At 43.8% G+C, this 26,046-nt stretch overlaps 1 protein-coding gene across 1 annotated transcript in view; it reads left to right on the top strand.

Annotated features, from left to right (window-relative positions):
* The window catches only part of OTOGL (otogelin like), a 1,792,821-nt gene that overhangs the window by 1,648,380 nt on the left and 118,395 nt on the right, over window positions 1-26,046 (top strand). The window contains exon 53 of the mRNA XM_069629328.1: window positions 25,066-25,170. Coding sequence (XP_069485429.1) covers window positions 25,066-25,170 — 105 coding nt within the window. The remainder of the gene's footprint in view (window positions 1-25,065; window positions 25,171-26,046) is intronic.

Here is a 26,046-nt window from a genome sequence, read left to right as displayed (position 1 = left end):
TACTTGATAATACAAAAATGTGTTAAACAAAAAGAAATTACAATCATATTACATTAATACAAAGTAAATCAAGTAATACAAGAATGCGAAAAACAGACTCAGAAATGAATGCTGCAGTGTCTAAATGCTGCAAATCTACCAAAGTTCAGTCTTCGATACTCCAAAAAATGAAACAGTGTTGCTCTCATTTGTTTTAAGCAGGTTGAGGCATTGTAGTCTTTTCAGCATCAAAAATGCCACGCCTACTTCAGGACAACATTAGTGAAACATAAATAATTTCTTTTGATTGCCATTTTTGAGAATCAATTGTGTATTATATCAATTTCATATGGTTGCAAATACTAAATGTGAAATCGATTATTCATTAGATTCCTACTGTAGTTCCAAGCTTATTATATCAGAATTAGAGGTATTTTGCTATCTAAACTTAATGCTTTCATTGTTGAAATCTGGGCGAAAAATAGGAAATGATATTTGTAAGCTAAATGGAACTTTACAAAGGTCTATTTCCATCAGTAATGATATTCTATGTACACATTTTAAATGATGTTATTATTTCAAGATATTGACTAGTCATTAGAAAAAGTAGAGTTTTGTTGTGGATAGGTCAATAATTAGCTGCCATGCTAGGCTAGCCTCAGAAATATTCTTAATTTGGGTGAAGCAGTCTTGTGATATATCTTTTAAAGTTGAAGCATTCTTTTTAAAGTGGGAATTCATTAAAGGCTCTCAACAACTCTGATTACTATACAGCACCACTCAGTTTCAAACAAGTTGCGATTCAAGAGGAAACACTTCCCAAAATAAATATGAAAACTCTGCATCTATCTTTAAAGACTGGTCTAAATAGAGGAAGAAGTGAATTGCATGCTTACCAATTCAATTGTTATAGTGAATCAATCACCAGGACCCAGTCTAGTCTAAATGTACAGTGTCAGCAATTTGATGGTATATGTATTTGTGCACTGTGACAGCATGATGTCATAATGAGAAGTGGAAATGTATATTTGTTCATAAGGATGCAGGGTCTTCTACCATATACATTTATCGTAGCTCAATAACTCATTGGCCAGGCCTATATGGAATACATTAAATGCATTTATGCAATAATAAATGGTTATAATGACTTGATAGAATGACAGTATTATTAAGGGTATTGAATAATGGAAATTGTTATTCTGATCCTTTTCAACAAACCAGAAATATTTATGTAATTTTCTGTACCTCAAAAAATCAATGGGCACATATGGATGGTGTACATTAAATGCATGTGTGTGCAATAGTAGCAGAATATAATGAATAGATAGAATAGCAATATTATGAAGGGTATTCATTGTTATTCTGATAAATATGAAATATGAAAAACAAACCAGAGATATATGTGTATATGCATATAATCAATCAAAGGTGAGAGCTGACCAATCACATTCCTTTTTGAAACCTTACAGGTGTGATTTAGTTCTATAGATCCTTGAATGTAAGGTTCTTTTCAAATGTATAAACTGGAAAAAATGAATCTACAATCCACCAATAGAGCTAATCTGCTGTGTGTTTTTTCTTGGTGCAGTGTCTGACCAGTGTTGCAGTGAGATTTATGCAACAAATACTCGATCCATGTTTGTCAATTCTGACATTTGCCACATGGATGCTTTGGCCTTTGTATCACATGTGTAAGGAAGGCATGGTATCAAACAGTGTAGACAGGCACAAGTGATCACAGTTCAAGGGTGTTTATTGTACTTCAATGAGTTGGTTGAATGCCTATCTAATACCAAATCTAAGGATGGGAGCAAGCTATGACCATCCAATAATAATAACACAGTCCTAGTTGAGTATCTGTCAAAAGAAAAGGGCCTATACTAATAAACCAATTGCCAATCCGTACTTCTAAATACAAAATGTGTGGGACAACAATGTAGGCAAAAGAAAAGTGTTCAAGAAATAATATGTCAGGATAGTTGAGCAGATGGCTTCCCTTCCCCATGTTTTCAGCACACGACAAGACGGCATGTTTGAGCTTCACACACACTCTGGCTTTGTGGCCATGAGGAAACAGTTCAAAGTGTAGGTATCAGCACCTTCTGCTAAAGTCTCTTTCTCAATGACTGTCTTCTATTGCAGGGGGCCTGACGTAACACACAAAAGTTCCTTTCTTATCAGGATTTTTACAGTTCACAGGTTAGCAATTGATCTCCCTCGTTCAGACTCGGACCACAGATCCAAATCGTTCGGGATCAGATCCCTTTAGCACAATGTTGACAAATGGTCTCCCTCATTCAGGCTGGGACCACGGATCCCCCTCATTCGGGCTCAGACCACTTTGTATCAAAATACGAAGACTTTGATTGTGCAATGGGTTTTACTTAAACTGTTGCAGGACCACTTCAATTCACAATAATTCTTATTCGTTATCTTTTACTTTCGTTTCAGCCACTTCTTCGTTGAATATCTTACAGAGACCTTTGATTGAGCACACTCGCAGTGCTGAACCACTCTGTAACGAATACTGCATCTTTTTTTCTACAGTGCTAACATCCATCAGCCGTTAGCCTGTCCTCACGTCTTTCATCACATGTGCTCAGCTATCTTTATTCTTACTCTTTGCATATAATGTTGCTGCTTGCAACCTCGACTTCAACACAGACCGGTCTAGCATTGGTTTCCCCAATTCACTGGCTGTGTTGATCTTTCTTTGATCTTCGAGCCAAGGGCGGTACCACGGCGGCTGCTGCTTCTCGCATACTTGATCAGCCGTACAGGAGGGCCCTGGGTATCTCCGCCACACAATACAGTATTCTTCTATCTTGTTTCTTGGCCTTATGCTCTGAAATCCGCAGGTGTCTAGAAAGTAACAGCTTTCCACCGGAATGGTCAATGGTATCTCCCTCCTTGTGCATCCTTCATGGTTTGGCATCTTTCGTCCCTCGTTCAGTTGCCGCCTCAAAACCGCTGTTCTTTCATGTGCTTGGCCTCGCTCAGAGTGTGCTCTCGTGCTCTGCCTTTTATCCGTGTGGGGAAGTTTAATGAAGTCACGTGTGAATGGTTACCACTAAATGCCTGACCTTGCCTGACCATAGTATTAGGACATGTCAGGTGCATTGCTCGGGTGTGAGTCTGTTTTCTCCCAGAGCAGGCTGTCCATTTGGAAATGTTCATGCAGGAAAAAGGGGAGCACATAGTTTTCATATATACTACTGGGTAGGATGGGGTAAAGATGTTGCATTGAAAGGAGGGATACCGCATCTCGCCATCAGGTCTCCCACTCACCAGAGATCCCTCACCCAGTTGATCCTCCCACGCTGGTCCACCCCCAGGGTCTGGATCCAAAGGCGATGGCTGTGCCCTTGCCACCTGTGAGAGAGACCCCGGGGACTAGCAGGTGAGACACCTTCTGGTTTCTCACGCATGCCACAAGGGAAGTTTATGCAATATACTACTCTGTTGCTGTTGCAATTCATCATTTGTTTTACGTTCCAGGTGTAATTGCCTATTTTAAAACGAGTCACTTTCCTGGTGTATTTTTATGCAGCACACACACCATAAGGGTGGTGGCCGACAAGGGCAACCAAGTTCGAAAGTGCTGCGTGTTTAACAATTTTAGTCTTACCATAACATTTAGAGTGGACTAATTGATCCAGTAAATTCTTGCCCCTTTTTAGGGAAAAAGGGTCTGTTCCCGTGTGATAGATGTAACTGTACCAATGAGTGATGTTTAGTAATTATCTTTTCGATTTTTGCTGTGTCAGTACTGTATATCATGACAGATACCCTTATATCGTTGGCTGTCATTTTGCCTTTAGGAACATGTTTGCGTTTTGTGGTATTCTGGAAGTGAGAAGGCAATAGCAAAGCACTATGCTGGCATCTAGACATGATCGGATAAAGAGCTGTGCAGGAGAGGCTTTGATTAATGTGGATTTACATGGTTCCACTGTGCACCAACAAGGTCAATGGCTGCATGCTATCTGGATGCATGAAAAACAGTCAAATAAGCAGGAACAGTTTCCTCAAAGGGAACCTGAGCAAGGTACTGGATAATAATGGAAAGTTAAGTGTAGAGACAGTCAATAAAAGAAATCACTAGCAGAACCGCAGGCACTAACCTCATGAAAGCAATTATGAAGCAAATAAAAGGAATCCTAGGTAGACTGATGCATTAGTTTAGCTCAAGAAACAACCAATTCACAGTTTAAAAGTTATCCATCCACATGGGATAGAGCAGTCCCCATCTTGTCTGCCTTGTGGTGTTCCTTCCCATTCCATAGAGAGTCTCCAGCCTCAGAATACAATCAACTCAGAGCTTACAGGAAAGGAATAAGAATGGTTTTGTAAATAGAAAAACTGAAAGAAATGTGATATTTAAGATCTTACTAAATCATTGAAAACCTGTTTTCTTTTGATATGTATGAAGATTCATGTACATTTGAAAGGTTGAAATATTTTTAACCAAATCAAATAAAGTACAATAAAAAAAGAGCTTAAATAGAATCCTGCAACAACAGAGGGCCCCCAGAACGGGATGAGTCTACAAAGGTAGATGAGCTGGAAGACAGACGGAGTCCTAGACTACTACAACAGAAGACACTGGAACTTTGGGAAGCAGCTTCAGAAGCAGCAGAACTATTGAGAAGTTAGGAGGAAGACATCTTGTTTAGAAACACACAGGCTCTCATGGCAAGTAGAAAAGGTGGTGGGAACAGAATTATCACCACTTTTACTACTCCATCAAATTAGAGGTGCCACTGGCAGAATTAGCCATGGCATTAGTTCCACCAGTGAAATTACAGCCATAAATAAAAAAGGTAATTCCAACATATTACAAGTGAAATGTTAAATGTTAAATGTATTTATACAGTGCACAGTCACCAACAGAATTGGTCCCCAGGTGCTCAGGCAGATCTGTAAACAAGAAGGTTGCATAGGTTAGTCGGGTGAAGAGGGACTAGGAAAGTGATCTAAGTGGTGTGCTGTTGGTGGCTTCAGTTCGTTTTTCACTGTGCGCTGAGCTTTGGTGTGGGTATCGAAATGATGTGAGACCTCGTTTGCTGTTGGTGTGGTTTATGTGTTGTTTGTTGTTGCGGTGTGGTGAAGTGCGTGCGGTTGGCTGAGCGAGAAGATGGTTGTGTGATTTTCGGGTGCATTAGGTATGCAGAAATTTGAGCTTAGGGTTAGTGGGTTATATGTCTTAGTTCTTAAAGATCTTGTTCTATGTATTCAGTTGTCTTGTATGTAAGCTTGATTTCCACTTTCCTTTCTTGTCCTTCTAATTGTTATGAGTGATGGTGCAGCGCTTTCCCCAGCTGTATTGTATTTGCACTTAGTGCAATGGGACGGGGTGTGTCCAGTCCCTTCTCTAGTATTGGTTTTGTAAGTTAGTAGTCACCTACTCCCTTCCTATCTATTTCCGTCGGTGGTCTAGTGGTGCTTGTGTAAATTGGCAGGGTGTTATTGATAAATGTTCCTTGTCCTTCCATCCCGATTTAGCTATGTTCCATCTATAGTTTTGTCCTATCATATCTGTCTCTCAGTCAGAGGCGTTACTAGGGGGGGGCTAAGGGGGGTATAGCCCCTGGTCTTTTGGTTGTAGCCCCGGATAGAATCTCAGGAGCTACAGCCAAAAGGCTAGCTAGCCCCCAGTCCCAATAGTTCCGACATTAGCGTAGCCCCAGGTCTTTTCCAGACCTAACAACACCCCTGCTCTCAGTTGATATGTTGGTATGTCGTAGAGTGTCTTCCTTAGATTCTGTTTATAGACAATAGTTTAGGGGAACCAGGATTGCTTTCTTTAATCATTATAGTTTCAGCTGTGTATGTGCCCTTGTAGATGTTTTAGTGTAAATACTTTTGACATACGTTTGAAATACTGCCAAAAATAGGCGCAATTTCTGCCAAAAATACAGTGTGGTTACCTCCACCTAAACCGCGGAGGTAAAAGCACCCAGGTGATGAAAATGAATCCAAAGGTGCCAGTAATTGGTGCCAAAATAGTGGTTAAGGCCCACACCTTCCCTAAACAAACTTCCAAGCAACATGCATCCACAACGAGACATGCACTAGAGCATCCACAACCTGCTACCCTTCATTGAGCTCCAGCAGAATGCAAGGCTAAGGCATGGGAGGATACAGGAACCACAAAAGTGGAGGAGATGTGTGTTGCAGAGACAGCCTATAACACATGTCCATCCATGCCCCAGGACACACACTGATGAATAATTACTCACACTGTATCGGGTGGACTGGCACACCATTGCAGACCTGCTGACCCTGATTAAGGCCGACGTTCAGAGCGCCATCACCATAAGAACTGCCATTTCACCCCTGCTGAAGCTGGTGTCCGTCCTCCACTTCTGAGTCATGGGCGAATTTCGCAACACTGTTGGGATGCTGCATGGCATGCCCCAGCCAAAATTCTCCAAAGTGCTAGGGTAGGTTTTGGATGTATGCATGAAGCATGCCCATCAGCAGATATATCTCCCTGTCCACCAGCTAGACCCAGGTGCATGTTGCAAAGGCATGTTCTACACCATCACCCAGTTTAGAAATGGCAAAGCAGCACTGGATTGCACGCACGTGGCATTAGCCCCTGACCCCCAGACAGTGGGGCTGGCATATCGGAAACAGAAACATCATTCTATGAACATTCAGATGATGTGATTGCAAATCTCACCATCAGCCATACTGCGCCCGATTTCCAGGTGCCACCCATGATGCCATGGTCCTGAAGAACAGCACCCTTCCAGCTTACATGTACACACATAGAGAATAGTGTACCAGGCTTTTGGTTAAGTAGTCAATCTGACAATGATGTGGCACTGAGACAAACATGGAAGCAAGTAGTATGAGAAAACTACAAGACCCATAATGCCCAGTCCAAGACACATGAAATAGGCCATGGCCCATTACTCACTTTCAACAGGCCACAGAGTGAACTGAGGAAACTATACAGGCTAACCTGCAATGCATGAAATCAGGCACACGATTCCTCTTATCAATCAAGGCCCCTGTCAAATCCAACAAGCCATTTCAAGCCGATGCATGAGGATAGGCCCGTAAATGATGTAGCACCATCGCCATATTATCACCTTCCGGGTTGATGCCCAAAGAGACTGAAACCCGTGAACAATATGGTAGGACACACTGCACTTTTCTGCTTGTGCCCATTGCAAGCCATTGCCCCCCCCTCCAGCGACACATCGGGTGGCATCCACACACCCATATGAGCACACAAAAGACACCAGCACATTAGGATTAGTAGTTTGACCATTTGTCTATTGGCTGCATCCTACAATTACCAGATAAACTCCATAGAAATCACAAACTTCCTAAGCAAACTGTTAGTAGAAATTTTTAAAAAATCAACAGAACCGAATAACTGTTTGGAAAGGATTATGTTGTCAGTTGCAGATCAGGACCCATCAAGTAAATCATCAGAAATATATGGACATTACATTAAATAATTTTTAGACAGAGTTGCTCCAATCAAAGCTAAGGTCATAAGAGACCTTTTTTACCACCCGGACTGGTTTTCTTCCGAATTAACTATTCTTAAACAATCAAAAAGACAGGCTGAACGAACCTGGGAGAAAAATAAGACAGAGGTAAATAAAAGGGGATGGACATTGATTCAAAAAGAATATAAATACAAAATCTTTGAGACAAAGAAAAGTATCTATAATGAGTATTTCACCAATACAGAGAATGATACAAGAACACTCTTTGATATTTTTAAGAAATGGGACAAGCCCAATGCTCTAGAACGACTTTTTGTGCCGGACTACGATGACCGTACCAGAGATCATCAGGCATTCATCGATAAAATGATGTCTGCACATAATAGAATCAGACAAGGCATATAGAAGAACTTACTGAAGAAGAGGACACAGGAAGAAATAAGTTGAATGGAAGCAATCAAGAACTTTTTAAGTCTGAATCTATATCGATTATAGAATACATTTTCGGCACCTTGCCTTTCCCTTTGCCTCCTGATTGAATTTTTAAAGATGGCCCCCGCTGAAAGTCCCATTTGCACCAAGACGAATTTCCCTCTGCGCTAATCTGCCGGCCGAATACAGTTTGCCAGAGTTACTGTTCAGTAAATCCACCAATTTTACAGCAGTAACTGTAATTCTGCTGAAAATTGGCAGAATTACTGCTGTCCTTCATTTTTTGGCATTTATTCCACCTGAAGGAATTACTGTCACTACCGAAGGTTGGTGCATGTACCCGTAGACTCCTGATATGGTAGTAATTCCCCCAAACCACTCGGCAGTAACAGGAACTCTGTCAGGCGGAATTAGCACTGGATTTACCACCCTACTGGTAACGAGGGCCACATTGTTGACAGGAACACATGTAAGTGGGAAAGATTTAAATGTGGGAGTCATTGCAGCAACCAGTATGGGGACCACTGGCTTTAATATTCCAAGCCTAGACAATGCAAATAGTGATGTTTTTACAGGAAAGGAACTCCATCTCTAAGAGGTTTGGGATTAGACTGCTGCTTCGTTGCTCAATGCCTTGAAACTTTAGAAGGTGAGGAATGTCACAGAAAGCAAGGAGGGGAGATGTGTGGATGTTCAGCCATTAGCTAGCGGAATCAGAATAACTAGTAGCTGTAGATTCTTGACTTTGCATCAGTGATTAACATAATCACATATCTCTCTGGTTGAGATTTTACTCGTGAGGGAGAGTCACGTGCAATAAGATGTGCATGATAACCAACAAATAATACATTTCTCCAAGTAGAGTTAGAAAGTGAAGCAAAGAAAGACAGAGAAAGAGGGAAAGAGAGAGACAGCAAAAGAGATCAGCAATGGATCTTTATGGGACAGGAAATTATGAAGAGGGACCTCTGGGACGTAATATCAAAGGGGCAGCCAACAAGTAGCCCACAGATTTTGGAAAAGTCATACTTTCGGATTTACCCTGCAGGGATTTATTCGTGTGTGTACACCAATTGCTTTCACAGGGAGGTGGCTATGTAGCTATAGGTTTTATGAAATGCTTGGATAAATACCAGAGAAACAAAATGTTATCAAAGGAATGGGATACCGCCAGGTTTAGTATAATGAAAAGTACTTAGGTGCATTACCAACCAAGACAGAAACGAGGAGAATGTGTGTGGGTGGTATTACACAACAGCTATATTGCACAACATGTTTCATAAGGGCCCTGGGCAAGGTGGAGAGGGTCATTCATTTGTATGGGATGATCTTCACATATGGTGGTGATATCCAAAGTTGAAGCCATATAGGAAAGAATATTGGGGCAATCAGACAAGTTTTAGGATATCCAACTCCAGAAGACCCCATATTTGTAATTTTGGCAAAAAGAGATCCAAGTCTGGAAGGAATGTTTAAATCATATAGGAAATTGATTTGACATCTCTTGCTGGGAGCCAACCTTCCGATTGCAACAACTCGGAACAGTAATGATTCTCCTGATTGCAATGTGTGGATTTGTAGACTGGGAATTTTATCCCGATGCTCTGTCTGTGGATTCTTCAAATGTTATTCTTACCTGAAAACCGGTTCTAGACTATCTATTTGACACCAAAACAAAGCTACTTTGCCTAAGGAGACTCAATGTATGATCTATTAATCTGCATGTTAATTGTGAAGTGTTCTATGGATGGTTTTGTGGGGAATTTAGTGCCTTTATGGGAAGGAAGCGGGAGAGGGTTTTTTCTTGGACATGGGAAGTGAACAGTGAAGGGTACTGTTTGTTATTGGGGGGTTATTTAATATTTTTGAAGTTTTGATCATTCATGAGTGGAAACTCAATAAAAAGATCCTTAAAGAAAGAAAGAATAAAAGAAAGTAGGCACGAGTGAAAAAAGAAGGAAGGAAAGAAATTATAAGGAAATAAACAATGAAGAGTGAAGATTTCCACAAAGTAAATAGCCATGAAGTAATTTATTTAATTGAAATGACATGAAACCGATGTAAAAAAGAAAGAAGGAAGAACAGGAGGACCGCAGCAATGAAAGAAGAAAAAAAGGGAGGAAATTAGGTTTGAAAGAATAGCAGAGAAGGAAGTTAAGGACAGGAAGAATGGGAAGAAGGAAGGAGCACACATGTAGGTAGCTTCTTTTGTTTGATTTATATTGTGTGTTGCTGTGCCATGAAGGTGTGTAGGATATGGTATGTGAGTGCCTGCCGGCCACCTGTATTGAACCTGAAGACTGGGAAAACAATGATGGTCAGGAACAAACTCCAGGGACCATGTGTAACTGTAAACAAGTAGATAAAGCAGAACATCCCATTTTATGAAAGAATAAAGGCAAACCATAACTGGTATTTTTTGCAATTAAAACTTTATTAATTAAACTGCATGTGCGCTTCTTACCTTTCCTTTGGGTTATCAGATACCAACAAGGATGGTATGCCCTATATATCCTTTCACATTAGTCTATCTATAGAGTCTTCTCACACAATAAATAGGGCCATAACCAAACAATGGGCCTCATTACGAGGAAGGAGGTAACCATGCCGCTTTTTGCAGCATGGCTACCTCCCTTCCGGGTACCGGGTCCGGGTTCCCTGAATGGGGAAGTACCGGGCCATTCCAACCTCGGAGGGCCCGGTATTTCCCCATTCAGGGAACCCGGACCCGGTGCATCCCCATTCCCATGTGAGCCCCCATAGGGCTCAATGGGAATGGGGAGCATGCTAACAACGGGCCCGTTAATGACGGGTCAGTTGTTAGCATACTGGGCTTCTCGCGGGACACACTAAGATGCCGGTAAAACCAGGCGTCCTTAGCGGGTCCGGCGAGCAGACCTCGTAATAGGGTGGTAAGGGTTTAATGGCTCCGGCACCTTTACGGGTGCCGTTAACCCCTTGCCGCCCTCCTCGTAATGAGGCCCAATATGTCAGTAATGAGCAATAAATAGCAAATTAATATTACAGAAGATTGATGTAAATTATATGCGAAAGAGGTCAATGGACCAAGAAGGGAGAGCTCCTTTCCCCCTAAGCGTGCCTAATCCGAATAAAACAAACCATCCCTGAATTAATAAAAATAAGCTCCAACAGGCAGATGCATCTCTTGCTCTTGTTCTTTCTTTCCTTCTTTTACCCTTATTTGTTCTGGTTTTCTTCTGTTCTTCCTTGCCTTCCTTTCTTCTTTCTTTATTTCCTTCCTTGTTTCTTTCTTTCTTTACAAATGTTGCCATAAAATGCCCATGTACTCATTCTATGTGCAAGGTTTTGACATCACAAACTGAGGTACAAACGCAGTTGTTGCTATCGTCAGGCAAGGTAAATACATCACATAAAAGAGAGTGGTAGAGGAGCTATTTCTTTTGTGCAGCCCAAGCAGCCATCCTCACGGGCCCCTCCCCTCACCCTTTGGAAAGGTGTGGGTGGGGTGGAAGGTGGCACTTGCAGGTGTGCAGGTGAGATAACATGGATCCATTGTGTACAGACAACATGCTGTTGGGGATTTTTGATACGCTTTAAAATTGAATAGATGCGACAAGCAAATCTAATGCTCCCCCCCTGCAATTCCGGGAAAAGAACAGACAGTGAGGTGTTCAAAAATTGAAATGTATTTAAAAGAATGGTTAATATTTTAAGACAACAAGGTCTCTAGCTTTACTATGGAGCCCTCTACACTGTGGCATGGATGTAATTATATGAAACAACATTTTGCCTGCCTATATGAATCCCACTATAAGTCCACAAAGGCACTCATTTTCAATCATAACAATCTCCATATAAATATGCTATATTCTAGTAGACACTATACCTAATGACATTTCTCATTGATCTCTTTTCTGAACATCACTAAGGTCTAAGTAAAATGTTCTACACAATGCAAATATGGTTAAACATTTGATTTTCTGCAGCATCAAGATAAGTATGGCACTGGTGAAAAATGATATCAATAAACAAAATATAGGTATGCATAAATTCCCCTGTGCAGGTGTAAGATAGTAAATATATATGAACCAAGTAGAGGCCACTTGACATATATGCAAGGACCGGCTAACAAAGGGCTATGTGTTAAGCCTTTTAGATGTAAAAAGTGACTTGTTTGCATTGGCTCACGTAAGTTTGCATTCACAAATACTGTCCTCTGGAATCTACATGTTCTATTCTGAACCCTGCATGTATCCTTTGTTTGCTGAATGTGTGGGAGCAGATTTCTGTATTTGTGTGAAGGTGGCTTTCACTAAACATGAATATGTGTGTGTATGGCTTGCCTTGCACATGAATGGATGCCTTTGTATCCAGAAACATGCAGTTTTAAAAGGGGCTGCATGTAAGGCTTTGTCTCCTTATATTTCAGGGCTGGAGATGTACTATTCTCCAGTAACAGATATTTTGTTGACAATTCTATTCCCCTCACTACACTTGACTCTGCCTAGGCGTTGAGCGCATCGAGACTGCCCATGTGTGGTAGCGGTGCACAGTATAAATCAACATAACATAACATTGGCAGATAGTAGAATGCACAGGTCTTGATAAATAGAATTAATTCTTTCAGCATACATTTTGTCATGAAAACATCGTGTCTATACTATGGGCTGCGCCGGTGGCATTAACTGTATGATATCATCAATTACCAAGTACCGGCTGGTCATCCCTCTAGGAGCTGGACTGGCTTCCTTTTCTCTATGAATAAATCTTCCCTTTGGATAAATCAGTCCTTTTGTTCACCAGTCTGCAGTTTATTTAATCCCCCCGTCTCTTCCTCTGTCAATATTCCATAATCCAGACTTCTGTCCTTCTGGCCTTCTATCCTATGTGTATGATATTATTATAGGCCTTTACACCATTCATCTGACCAAAAAGGAGGGTGCTGCTGCTCTTCATGACAAAAAGCTCATTTTGTTTTTATGCACTTACTTCTGACTCATTGGTGCTACACATCGAGGTGAACATTTTGAGATCCCGAAGTATTGATTTCTGATCATTTTTGACAAGTATATATTTTTTTGCCATTTTTAAACCATTTTCAAAATGACAACATATTATTCTGTTTCAAGGTTCTGATAGCACTTTCTTTTATCTACAACATATCAAAAGCCCGGATACATTTAGAGATTTCCTGATGATGCAAGGCTAAATTTCATTTTTGCACATCGAATGCAATTTGTTCAAGTGAATACATTGAGATTTCTTTGGTGTACACTTGAAGCAGTTACTCACGAGGGCAGAAAGGCACAGCGCTGAAGGGGTCCCTTCTATGTTACCATTTTTCAAAAGAAAAATGTCTTGTTTGTGCACACCATCAATGACATTTAACTTTAACTAATCAAACTCAGATGCCTAATGCTGTGCATCTGAATGCCTGTGATGTTCTCTGCTGACCTCTCCTTACTAACAGATTCGGTCCAGTAGTTTATGTGAAGTAACACATGTGACATCCATTTGAAAGCAAGGGCTGGTGACATTAGTCATATGTTGTTTACATACTCTGATAGCCTGCGTTGAATACAATGGAAGGGTATCTCAGATTATGTTGAAAAGCCAAATGGCTTGACTATATTATGTAATTATTTTTTTCTTTTCCAGTTTCAACTGGACTGGAGACCCAGAACTCTTCTGTATGCCTGAAAATGTGAATAGAACTTAAAATGCAATTTGATTCTGTTTATTTCACTCTAGCTCTTTTGGATTTAATTTCTTCATTTTTGAATGTGGTCCTATCTTTTCAATGTATATCACACAGCCAGATAAAATTCAACAGTATTTCCATTCCTATGCGTGAGTTTTAAACAATATAATCTGAATTAATTGCTAACATGGCAGAATTAAGGAACACGTTATATTTTCTCACATTAAGTGGAATACAAGTTTTGCGTATGCTACTCTCATTGGAAAGACACATGAAGAAATCCAATTATAAACATTTGATTAAATGGCTTGCATTATTCCCTGCAAAGTAACTGCTTTAATTCTGGGCCTCATTTTTAAATATAGACTGGTTAATTCTTGGAAATCAATAGGCAGTTCAGTTCAAACTTTACTTTTCTGGGGGGGGGGGCTCAAGACCGCCAGCAAGATGGCTACAGGTCTGTGAGGCTGCATGCTGGCTCACCTCTGCAATGTATAAATAACCCTCTTCGACCCCCGGCGAGCAGTAGAAAAGTCGATTAACAGAAGCAGGACCATATTGGGTCCACACATGGCAAGTTACAGCCGCCTACAAGCCTGCCAGCATCTTTGTCAATGCTGCTGGCGAGTGGGGCCTGAGAAAGGCGCGAACAAACAACCCAAAGCTGAGCAGGGCGGACTCTGCACTCAGCCGACGCTCCCTCAGGGATGCAGCACGAGCCACACCTGCCGAGGTACCTCCAACACCCCGCCACAGCACCAGCCCACAAGTAGAGGGAGCAACCAACTCTCCCACACTGCAGCCCACGCAGAGCACCCGATGCGGGGAATCCGGCATCTACACAACAGCAAACAGGGAGGTCCTCCTGTCTGCCATGGCTCGGGGCCGAGCCCACCCTCGCAGGAGTCGCAGCCCAGCAGCCATGCCGCAGTGAAGCTACGCCAAGCGGAGCAGGTGAGGAGTTGCGCATTGAGATGGATTCGGGGTGGCAGTGGATCACTCTCCTGGCTGGGTGCGGATCCCGGACCTACCAAAGCCCCCCATCCCGCCACATCCCACTAGCTCCACGCAACAGCTGCTGGTGGCCAGCCACTCAACCAGTCTTACGCGCAGTATTACTCAGCAGCCTGCCTGACACACACAGAGCGCAATTCAACAGGCAGCGCATAGAGGGACAAACATCCATGGGCGCACAGCCCGGAGACTCCCAAAAGCAGTCTAGCGGGCTGGCCCACACATAACCACCACGGCCACGTGGGCCACAAGCAATCCAGGAGCAGTGCGGCTATTGCCTCCGGCTGGTGGTCAGATCCAGGGGGCCAAACCATAGTAGCACAGGCACTCCCTGCTGGAGACACACATCAGCGGAGATGGGCTCTATCTTCTCAGTGCCCTCAAACATCCGCCTGCCACCACCTGGGGGAGACCGACCTGCCCTAATGCCGCCCAGTCCCTAACACCAAACAACAAGCACATGAACAGCCCTCAACCACAGCATCCTGGGACCAAAGATCCTACACGCTCCCAGGGTTTGTGGTCACATAGTGGAGGTGCAAGTTAACTGAGGCCCCGGTCAGGCCACAGTGGCCTCACCCCCGGCGAGGACCAAGACGACTACACACCAGGGCCCCAAAGCTGCTAAGTTCACGCAGAGCCGACCAATAGCCGGGACGGCTGACCTTGCTGCACTGGCTGCCCCCACTGGACAGCGGGCACCCGGGAAGCCCCATCACATCATAGGCCCACAACACAGCAGGAGATTTGGCTCATAACATGTATGCGGGGCAGAAGAACCGGCGAAGCACCCTCCATACCGCAATCCCGCCCTAACTGGCTTCCGCCGCAGTTCAGACCACAAAGGCCACCACCGACTCGCAAGGACTGGGGGGCTATGATAAAGGAACGGACGGGAAACAACCAGGGTCTGAAGAAGATACAACCACCTCACAGCCAAACCCTGACGCACTGCCAGGCGTAAGACAACCCTCGATGTCCAGGCACAACTCCAAGCCATCCTAGCGGAAATGAAGCTCATCGCCCAGAGAACACAGGAGACCAGTACCACGGTAGAAGATATAAAACGGGATTTGCAGGACATTCAAGCAAGGCTCACAATACAAGCGGAAAGGACGACTGATAATGAACAATGTATCAGCTCCCTCGAGGACAACCAAGAATCGACGACCACCGCGCTGGATGGAGTCATCAAAGTAGTCCAGCGCCTGCGCGCAAAAATGGAAGACCAAGAAAATCTATCCAGATGCAACAATCTTAGGATGATCAGACTCCCGGAGAATGCTGTGGGATCAGACTTAGAGTCCTTCATGTATAACTTCTTACAAGACGTTCTTCACATTGAAAACCCCAGGGAGTTTACGATAGAAAGAATCCACTATGCACACATCCCCAAGCCGGCGGCTGGCGAAAGCCCTAGACCAATAACATTCAGACTCTTAAACTTCCAACTCAAAGTGGCGATTCTAAAGGCTTACAGAGCAGTGGGGCAGGTGAACATTGATGGAGTCCCCATACGGCTCTTCAATGACTTGAGGTGAGTCACCTGAGGAGGGGCTTCAAACCCCCTGTTTGAAGCACTGATGAGCCACAAGTTGAGACATTATCTGAAGTTCCCAGCGGCCCGGTGTGTTCAGGTCGACCGGCAATGGCATACTTACGATGACCCGGAGGAGGCCTGGCGATTCCTGCAATGCCAGAATTTAGTCTCCACAGAATACCCACGAGAATCTGACCCGGTGGCGCTGGCATCGCACGTGACGACCTCATCCGAGATTTGCACGCCTCGGAACAGCAACAGATGTCAAAGAATGAGACGGGGCCTGAAAAGGACAGGACAGGGGATGCCGGGAACCCAATACTTGAGCCATCACACCCAAGGCATCCAGTGAAATTATAAGATTCCAAAGGCCCCCACGGCCATGAACGCTGAGTTGGGCCCTGTTCACATCCATCTACGCTAGAAACATGCCACCTGCTTCGATCCTCAATACATGATCACGGTTTTTCCACTGGTCCCGGTGGGGGGGACACCGCAATCCACCTCCATGGCAGAGGCCTTGGGCCTGCGTGGTCTGCGAGGCATTTGGCTCTCAACCCCCCATTACCACCCTTGGGATGAACTCCCCCTCACTGACATCACAGACGGCCTCAGACCCAAGCAACAACCAAACCAGCTACAGCGTTGATCAGATCACAAGGATCAGGCACCCTGGCCGCCCTGCGCGATTTCGAACATCAGATAGAGGGGTCTTCGTCATGCATGGCAACGAGCACAGATTTGTTAATTCGCGCCCAACACCACCATGCATGGGTTTTCAGGCGTAGTATTGGACGTGGTCTCCCCATGCCCAATGTTATAAGAGAGACGGTTCTCTCGACTGTTTCAGTTAATGTTTATTGTTTAGTATGTACCAGGGAAACAAAAAGCGCAAATGATAGCCAGGAGACGGATGTAGACAACTCCACAGGGACTAATCTCTTGGGGTGAATACTAGGCTTGAATTACACTCAGAGGGTCGACAGGGTGAAGAGCACTGGGTCTGACAGATGGCTAAGGTCACACCGATAACTCTAAATGTGCAGAAGCTGGGACATCCCATCAAGCGCAGACATGTACTGAATCACCTCAGGGACCTCCAAGCAGACATAATCTTTCTCCAGGAGACTCACCTCAACAATGTTCGAATCCAAGAAACTTGAGAGAGGCTGGGTAGGGGTGACGGCAAACGCCCCATGCCGGGGCCCACAAGGGGTGTCTATACTGGTTCACAGACGCGTGCCCCTCCTAATTCAAAACACTATCTCTGATAAAGAGGGGAGATACATCCTGGTACAGGGCATGCTGCATCAACACCCAATCACGCTCCTCAATCTGTATGCTCCAATATCCGACACTCCCTGCTTCTTCACACATACCTTTGCTGAATGCGTGCCCTATATGAGACGAATCACACTAGTTGGGGGAGATCTGAATGTAGCCCTCGACCCTGACCTAGATAGGCAAACCCCAGGCCTGCCTGTCGCCAATAGAACTAGAAAATTGGCCGCCCTCACTTCCCTGCTCATAGACTTACGCCTAGAAGATATATGGAGACAAAAACACGGTCGCCGCAAAGACTTCACCTTCTACTCATTTAGACACCAGAGCTATTCTCTCCAACCATGTACCGTTCAAAATCAGGCTAACTGTGCATGCCGCACCACAAAGGCTCCCTCATTGGCAGCGTAATCTGAGGGCCTTGACGTACCCCGACTATGTGGAACATCTCAGGGGGAAAATGACAGCGTTCTGGGACATCAACCTCAGCCCCTCCCACACACTCCTCCAATGCTGGGATGCATGTAAGGCCTTCATGAGAGGCCAATGTATCTCCAGGTGGGCACACAAGCTGAAGCAATGGTGCGCTCAAGGAGAGCAGCTAACACACACCTTGCGAACTCTAGAAAGACAGCACAAAACATCACCAGACTAACAAACTCTCATACAACTACGAAAAACATGCGCTGACATCAAAGAGGTCACAACCACCAGAGTTCAAAAATCATACATCAGCTGGACCCAAAAATATTACCTAGACAACAACAGACCCCTGCGCCTTATGGCACTGGCCCTAAAACAAGGGCAAGCGGCCACGACAATCACTATAGTACGAAATGGGGAAGGGAATCCAATCATCAGGGAGGGGGCATAAACGCCAGATTTGTGGAGTTCTACTCACACCTCGACGCAAAAGCAGAAACACTTCCCCCACAGGCAATGCAAGGATTTTTGAATGCCATCAAACTCCCTAAAATCACCCAGGCCCAATATGAGGCGCTAAACACTCCCTTGACAGTGGCTGATGTCTGGCGGGCAATCCAAGCTCTAAATCCGGGAAAGGTCTCGGGCCCCGACGGGATCCCGATAGACATGTATAGAGTCCTCGCCGACGACTTAGCCCCAAAACTTCATTCAGTGTATACGGAGGCAGCCGCAGGCAGCCGCCTACCAAAGTCAATGTTGACCACTAACATAGTGGTCCACAAAAAGGGGAGACCTAACGTTGAATGCGGGTCATACCAGGCCAAGATCCTGGCAAAATGCCTGGCTCAGAAACTTGAGACATGCTGCCAGATCTGTTCCACGCTGACCAGACAGGATTAATTCACAAACGGCACTCAGGAGACAACGTGCGCAGAGTTTTAAATGTCATAGCGGAGAAACCGTAACAGGGGGACTCGATCCTCCCAATAGACACAGAGAAGGCCTTTGATAAAGTCCAGTGGGACTTTATGTTCCTCGCTCTCGCTGACTTCAGTCTTCCTCCATCTCTGATAAACATGGTCCACCTGTTATACTCAGACCCCGAGGTGACAGTGACCACCAATGGCCAGACATCAACCCCCTTTGCTCTGTATTCTGACACTCGCCAAGGCTGCCAGCTATCGCCCCTCCTGTATTACCTGCAAATTGAACCGGTGGCCACGCTCTTGCGATCAGATCCCTTATGGCAGGGGCTGTGGAGGGGAGGCATGGAGCACTGAGTCTCCCTCTATGCCGATGACCTCCTACTATACATAGGGGACACCCACACATCCCTCCCCAGGGTGCGCTCCCTCCTACAACAATATTGTCCGATGGCCAGCTACCGCGTCAACTGGGCCAAGTCGAAAATCTTGATACTCCTACTTGATGTCCCCTGGGATCTGGGGGGGTCGCACTATTCAGACTGCAGACAGGTCATATTAAATATCTAGGTGTCAATATCAGCACACAACTAAAGACCTATGAGATCTGAACTACCCACACACAATCGAGCAGATCCGATCTGACCTTGCCAAATGGGACACACTTCCACTATCCATGACTGGTAGAATCAACGCAATCAAAATGAACTCGATCCCCAAACTTATCTACTTGGAAATGATGCTACCCTGCACCCCCAACCCGAAGATGTACAAAACAATAGAGGCCGCCTTTTTGAAGTTCATCTGGTGGGGAAAAAAGGCGCGCATCTGATCTGGGATTCTTACTGCTTCCAAAAAAGATGGCGGCCTAGCGCTACCGTCCTGGAGGAGTTATTAAATGGCAGCCCAGATTTGTTGGGCCAAGCGCTGGCTGAATCCGGGTGATGAATCCAGCTGGAGGGTGATGGAACTGACACTGATGGCCCCCTCCTCCCCATTAGATGCCCTAACCACTCCCCCCGGGAAACTAACGCAACGGCTTAGAGTGCACCCTGTAGTGGGACCAACGGTAGCACAGTGGCACAGGCTTTGGGCCCAACAGGGCATAGACACCAAAGCAGCACCCACATGGATGTCAATTAAAGGCCTCCTCGCTCTAGAGCGAATACCACTACACCCGCTACAGAATACCTTATGGGAACAAATCAAAATACAGGACGTATGCGATGGCCCGACAATACAAACTCTTTCTGAGGCCGCTGACACTCTACCCCTACAAAGAGGACACTGGTTGCAGTACGGCACAATCTGCGCCGCCCTATCTCGGCACACAACCGGCCACCTGCGAACTAGAACTCGAGTGCCAGACAAACACACACCCGTGACTCCGAGCCTTCTACACCATGGCCATCCCAAGTAACGTGGGGAGGAACCGCACCTTAGCGGAAGCATGGTCACAAGACCTGAAGACCCTGATTGAGACCGGAGACATATATCAGATCTTTGCAGCCGTCCCACGGATATCAAAGAATCTAAAAACAGGGAAATTCAGTTCAAAATTGTCCAACGTATGTACTACACTCCATCAAAAATGTATAAAATGGGTCTGACAACCTCCCCCCATTGCTGGCATGGCTGTGGAGAGACGGCACTATCGACCATATGCTCTGGTATTGCCCTACAGTGATACTCTACTGGAAAATGGTATACAGGCTGGACCTCCCACATCCCAGATACAAACATTCCATAAACCCCTTAAGAGCTGTTATTTGGGGTCAACCACAAGGAATGGCACTCGGACCACCTAGCATGAAAAGCCCTGAGTGTATGCATATTCACTGCACGCATACTCCTGATGATGAACTGGAAGGATGCAACACCACCCACTGAAACCCACGTAACCACCTTTCTGACAAAAATAGGCTCCCTGGAGCACAGTCCTCTAAAAAGAATGAACCCGGCCAGGGCCGAACAGACATGCAAATACTGGAATCTCTTTGCCCCCCCCCCCGAGAGGCGCCACTATGGGTGTGATTAATATCGCCACCACAACAAGCCTCAACCCTGGACATGCTGGACACGTTACCCCGGACAATTCCGCCAACCCCTAATGCTCTTTAGACCCAGCACAGCACGACCACCTGCCCTTCAGCTAATATAGAATTGGTACCCCTCCCGATATCTACCCAGTCACACACACATCACTTCAGCTTAGTTTTATCTTGTTTCTCATAGATGCAGTACAGGTAGGGTTTTTCAAAAGTTGGGGTTTAGGGGGACCGAGGGGGGGGAGGTGGGTAAGGGACTCAACCAGGGTTTTTTCACTTGCACTCAGCTCCGTTCCAAGCTGGGTTTTGGCTCAATGAGAGACAACAGACTTCCACCTATGGTGTACGGGGGCTAGGTCAGCCCCGGGGTTAGGTCCCGGTTCAAGGCAGTGTTTTATTGCTATACATTTGATGTGTTTAAGATGTTATTTACTATATACAAAAAAAACTTTACTTTTCTCTTTGCTCAAAGTTGCATTTCAAACGCACACAACCTGCGCTTAATGTTTTGGGACCCAACACACAAAATGGATATGCTTTGTGTTGTCGTGGACCTTTAGCTCTGCCTCTCTACCGAAATTAGACCCACCTCTAAAATTAGTAAGTGTGCCCTGGTCTCCCTGAACCACACAAAGAACACATATTATATACAGTTAGCAATCGTTAATACACTCCTCCAGATACTGTTACAGAGGCATCCCCCAAACATGATTGGTTGCGCTGTACAGAGAAATCTAAAACCCACACAATACATTGGACACAGACATTATAACACAATTCCCTAAAACGTATAATTACATGGTTTCCATTTTCAACACACCGCTTCCCAAAAACCTCTCCATATTTGGTGGCAGCCTTGCCTCTTAGTTACAAAATAACAGAATTCCTATTAATGACGCACACAGACCTGCCATAAAAATATCTAAGTACATGAAGATGGGAGAAAGACACATAGATTCCCTTTGACCTATTCGTGTTTGCTAACCGCATTGCCCAAACCTGTCCGGTGTCCGATGTATATGACTATTGACCCTTCCTGTTCACATGAGTTCCACCCACTCTCTGACAACACAATCGCTCTCCTGAAATGTATTACAACTGATCTCTGTAAGTGTCCTGGGTGAAGCCATCTGTTCAAATAACCCTGCGGGTTTCATAAATTCTATCCCTTACAACAATTAACTCTCCTGTTTACCAGAGATCATAGCTTCCCTTTGACCTCCAGCACTTGCCATCTATAAACTGACCGCAACCACCCTGTTGACCAGCTTATGGAACCTGTTCCCTGACTGCTGACAGGCCTTTGCCATGATTGCAAAAACACCCTTTGATACATAGAGCAACCACACCTCATATATTTAATATCTTGTATTAAATTCAAAAAATACTTCCCATACATGTATACCATCAATTGTGCATTTTATACCTACTATGATCTCCTCTCATGACCGCCATTCATACAGCTAAACTCCATGTGCACATATTGATCGCCTGCTTCACCTGAGTGTAGAGGGGCCCTCCGTGTCACAATGTTTCATCGTTATGTTTCTGCTTGCATGCAAATCTACAAATGTATCACCTCTACACAAAATAATACAAAGTAACCTAAATGTAACAGTTATCCCATTTACCATAAGCATTGTAATATTTATAGCAATTTGCGAAAGTGACAGCATAAATGACGATGATGATGTGTCCACCCTCCAGTCAGTGGTATGGTGTGCAAAGTTTGAACTTTTCCAATTTCCCAACATTTGCCATGAAGGCCTTCTCATTTTATGCATTTTAGGCCTGGATTTTATTATCTATAAAATATGCTACAATACAGGTGCAGAGTAGGGAGGAATTTGGAGTTCCTGTTTTCTCCCTGTCCTTCCCAACTCCTCAGCCCACTGGCAAGGTAGTCAGCTGAGGAGCAGGAACACTGCACCTTTCTCCTTTTCTTTTCCACTGTCAGTTTGCAGCCTCCAGTTCGAGCAAGGTGGCAGGGGGCTTGATCATTGCAGCTCTCACTTTTGTTGACTGACATCCCTGGAAGGCCTTTTTATTGCTCTTTCATTGCCCTGTTTGTATATCTAGCAGTAAGAGAAATGTTCTGATCTATGCAGGAAAACTAGACTACAAACTGGTCTACTGCTCATTGTTTCCATGAAGAGGAGATTGTACTCCGTTCTTGCCTTATCCTAAAATTATGGAATGTGAAGACAGACTATATGCTACATCTGTCACCATAGAAAGGAACATTAAAGACTAATACGTGGTCTAGTGATCCTGTGGGGGTAACTGAGGTCACAGCATAGGGACATTCAAAATAACCATATGTGAATCATCAGCTGCATACCACAATTCTCATACTTCTTGAGCATTAGCATTGGGCACTTTTGGGTAAGACTGAAGCTCCACCCAGGACGATAAAAACTAGAAAATACCCTTTGAAATGTTTTATATGGTCTAAGCCATCATGACAGGCCTAAAATAACTTGTTGTTTATTAGTTTACGTTGGCTTTAACTTTATTTGTATAGCACCTTGGTGCTTGACATACATACATTAAACCCTAATCACATCATAGAAAGGAAAAGCAGTCAAGTAAAAGCAGGATTATCCATAGATATTCAGGGAAATAGAAAGTATTGAGCTGCTTTCTCAAGGACTGATTGTCTTCTGTCTTGAGAGATACTGGTAGCTAATTCCATAGATTGACTGTTTGGGCAGAGAAAGATGCCCCCCTCCCCTTGCCTCCCAGTACTAATCGAAACTTCAGAGACACTAGCAAGATAGGCTTTGCTGAACGGAGGCAACAATGTAGAACATATTTTTGAAACTTTTTTTATGAGTAAGTCAGGGCCTTGTGATGCAGGGAATTAGGAACTAAAAAACGGGCTTTGAATTCTTTCAGCAACTTGAAGCCAGTGCAATTTTTGAAGAGCAGCTTTGGTGTGGCCTTTTTGGAAAGTTTTGATAACATTCTGGCTAGTGAATTCTGAATCCTCTGAAGTCTTACAAGGGAACATTTGGAAAATACACAAACATTAAATTGCAGTCATCAAGTTTGGATGTTACAAAGGTATTTGTTAACTGAACTTGATGGCTAAAGGGATATAAAAGCAGGCGTTTCCTGAGTTGGGGAATTTCACTGAAAGACCACCTTTTTTACCTGAAGTGCAAGGGAAATGTGCCTATCAATGATACCTAGATTGCCTACTATATGGCCTAGGTTTGGGGGCAATTCAAGAACATTGGACCAACACCTTGGAGTCCAGTCAGACAAATGAGAACCACATATAAGGAATTTACTTTTGCTAGCATTTCATTTAAGTTGATTACAATCTATCCAGCTAATGGTGGCCAGACCTGTATAGAAAGATGAATCATATGATGAGAACAGCCCATCTAAATGCAGTATGATGTGGGTGCTGTCAGCATATGATTAAACATATGTAACAAAATAATTCATGGAGATGTTTGGGTGCAGTTGAAGTTAATTAACTAACAGTAGGGAAATGGCAGCTCCTTGAGGAAAACCACAGAAAATCTTCAGAAAGGAAGGTTCAAAAGAATCCACAGCCACTGGTTGTGATCTGTTCTAAAGAATGTTTTTATCCAGGATAGAACTTGACCGGGGAAGCCAGATCATAGCATTTCATCCAAGAGGATGTTGTGGCTGACGATGTCGAAGGAAGTGGAGAGATCTAATAATACCAATGTATCAACACTGCCACTATCAACCATCCTCCTAATTCCATCCACTATTCAAGTGAACACTTCAGTAATGTATCCAGCAAAGAAGCCAGCCTGCCTGTCATCAAGAATAGTAGCATATGTCAGTGTTTTGCCAGTTGTAGTGTGATTTTAACGACTGTGTAAAACATAAGCAGAAAAGCAGAACAAACACATATACTCTAGCATTTGCATGTACTCTTTAGGTGTGTAGCAACATGACATCTTGTGTACAAACATTGTATGTTAACTATGCCATGTGTGCTGACGGGGGGAGGATGCTGCAGGGAAACAATGTCTGTTTTAGGATGATCAGAGGCATGGTAAATAACCAATAGAGTTTATAGTCATAATTAAGGGCTAAAGTCATGTGAAAGCTTTTAGGAATTGGAAAGAGGACAAACAGAACAGTAGACATTTTCAATTCCCAGTCCCATGACTCTTTTGATTAATTTGATTCCTCAAATTTGAGGTATTGTTTTGTAAAGTGATGTATTGATACACATTTATGACCAGTATCAAACTTTCAAATGTTTCCTTTTCTACAGCACCAAATATACATTCCCTCCTCTGATCATCATATGTGTTGTGGCACCTGCAAGAATGTTTCTTGCCCATTTTATAATGAAAACAATACTTTAGATATTTATCAGGTAAGTGACAAATATGTTTTATCAACAAATTGTATATATGAGTAATTTCCCTTATTGTCTATGTCTGTGACAGACCTTGAAGTGACATATTTGTTATCAGAGAAAGCTATTATATATATATGCTGTGTGGTAGGGGAATTCACATGGTTGGAGTCAAGCAGATGTGAGGCGTCAGTAATGATTTATTAAAGTATGCCAATGTAGTCTTAAAATAATATTAAAAAAAATACCTCACTGTCCCTACTCCATCGAGCAACCACTTCCCTGCCTAAACAAAGCTAAGGGAACACGCTCTTACACAGGAATACTAGCCCTAACACTAAGCAACAAATACATAAAGGGAATATGTGGGAATACAACATGACATGAACAACATGCACAGTTCCTGAATGACCTTCTAATGTCCTGGGTAATTTCCCTTCCCCAGGAGCCAAAGTCACTTCTGTAAATGCTCAATCAAAGAAAGAAAGATCTTAAATCAGTTCTTGATGTTTCAAAGTCAAAGTAAAAGTTCATTAACCAAAGTACCACTGGCAATAAATCTCTTCTTATGTGTGGCACTTTCTACTTCCAGAAAAGTAGCACAGATGGTAATCCTTGCCACCATGCTTTGTTACCTCTTCAAGAAGATATACCACAGTTCAAAAAAGGAAAGGAATGCAATAGCATCAATGGTAATCCTATCATCTCTTCAGAAGAAAACTTGCCACAGTTAAAAAAAGGAAATGTAATATTCGCACTGTTAACAACACAAACAGGTTTTGGTCAACAGTTACGATTTCTTTAGTTACTGTCTTTAGCATTCACAATGGTATATGTGTCAGGATGACTTTTCAGTACTGCTGCTTCCACTTCAACAACCACAATTCTACTTCT

The sequence above is a fragment of the Ambystoma mexicanum genome, chromosome 12, assembly GCF_040938575.1.
Source record: "Ambystoma mexicanum isolate Mex_15411 chromosome 12, UKY_AmexF1_1, whole genome shotgun sequence".
NCBI lineage: Eukaryota > Metazoa > Chordata > Amphibia > Caudata > Ambystomatidae > Ambystoma > Ambystoma mexicanum.
The sequence above is the reverse complement of the archived record's forward strand: the minus strand, read 5'-3'. Positions and strand labels throughout refer to the sequence as shown.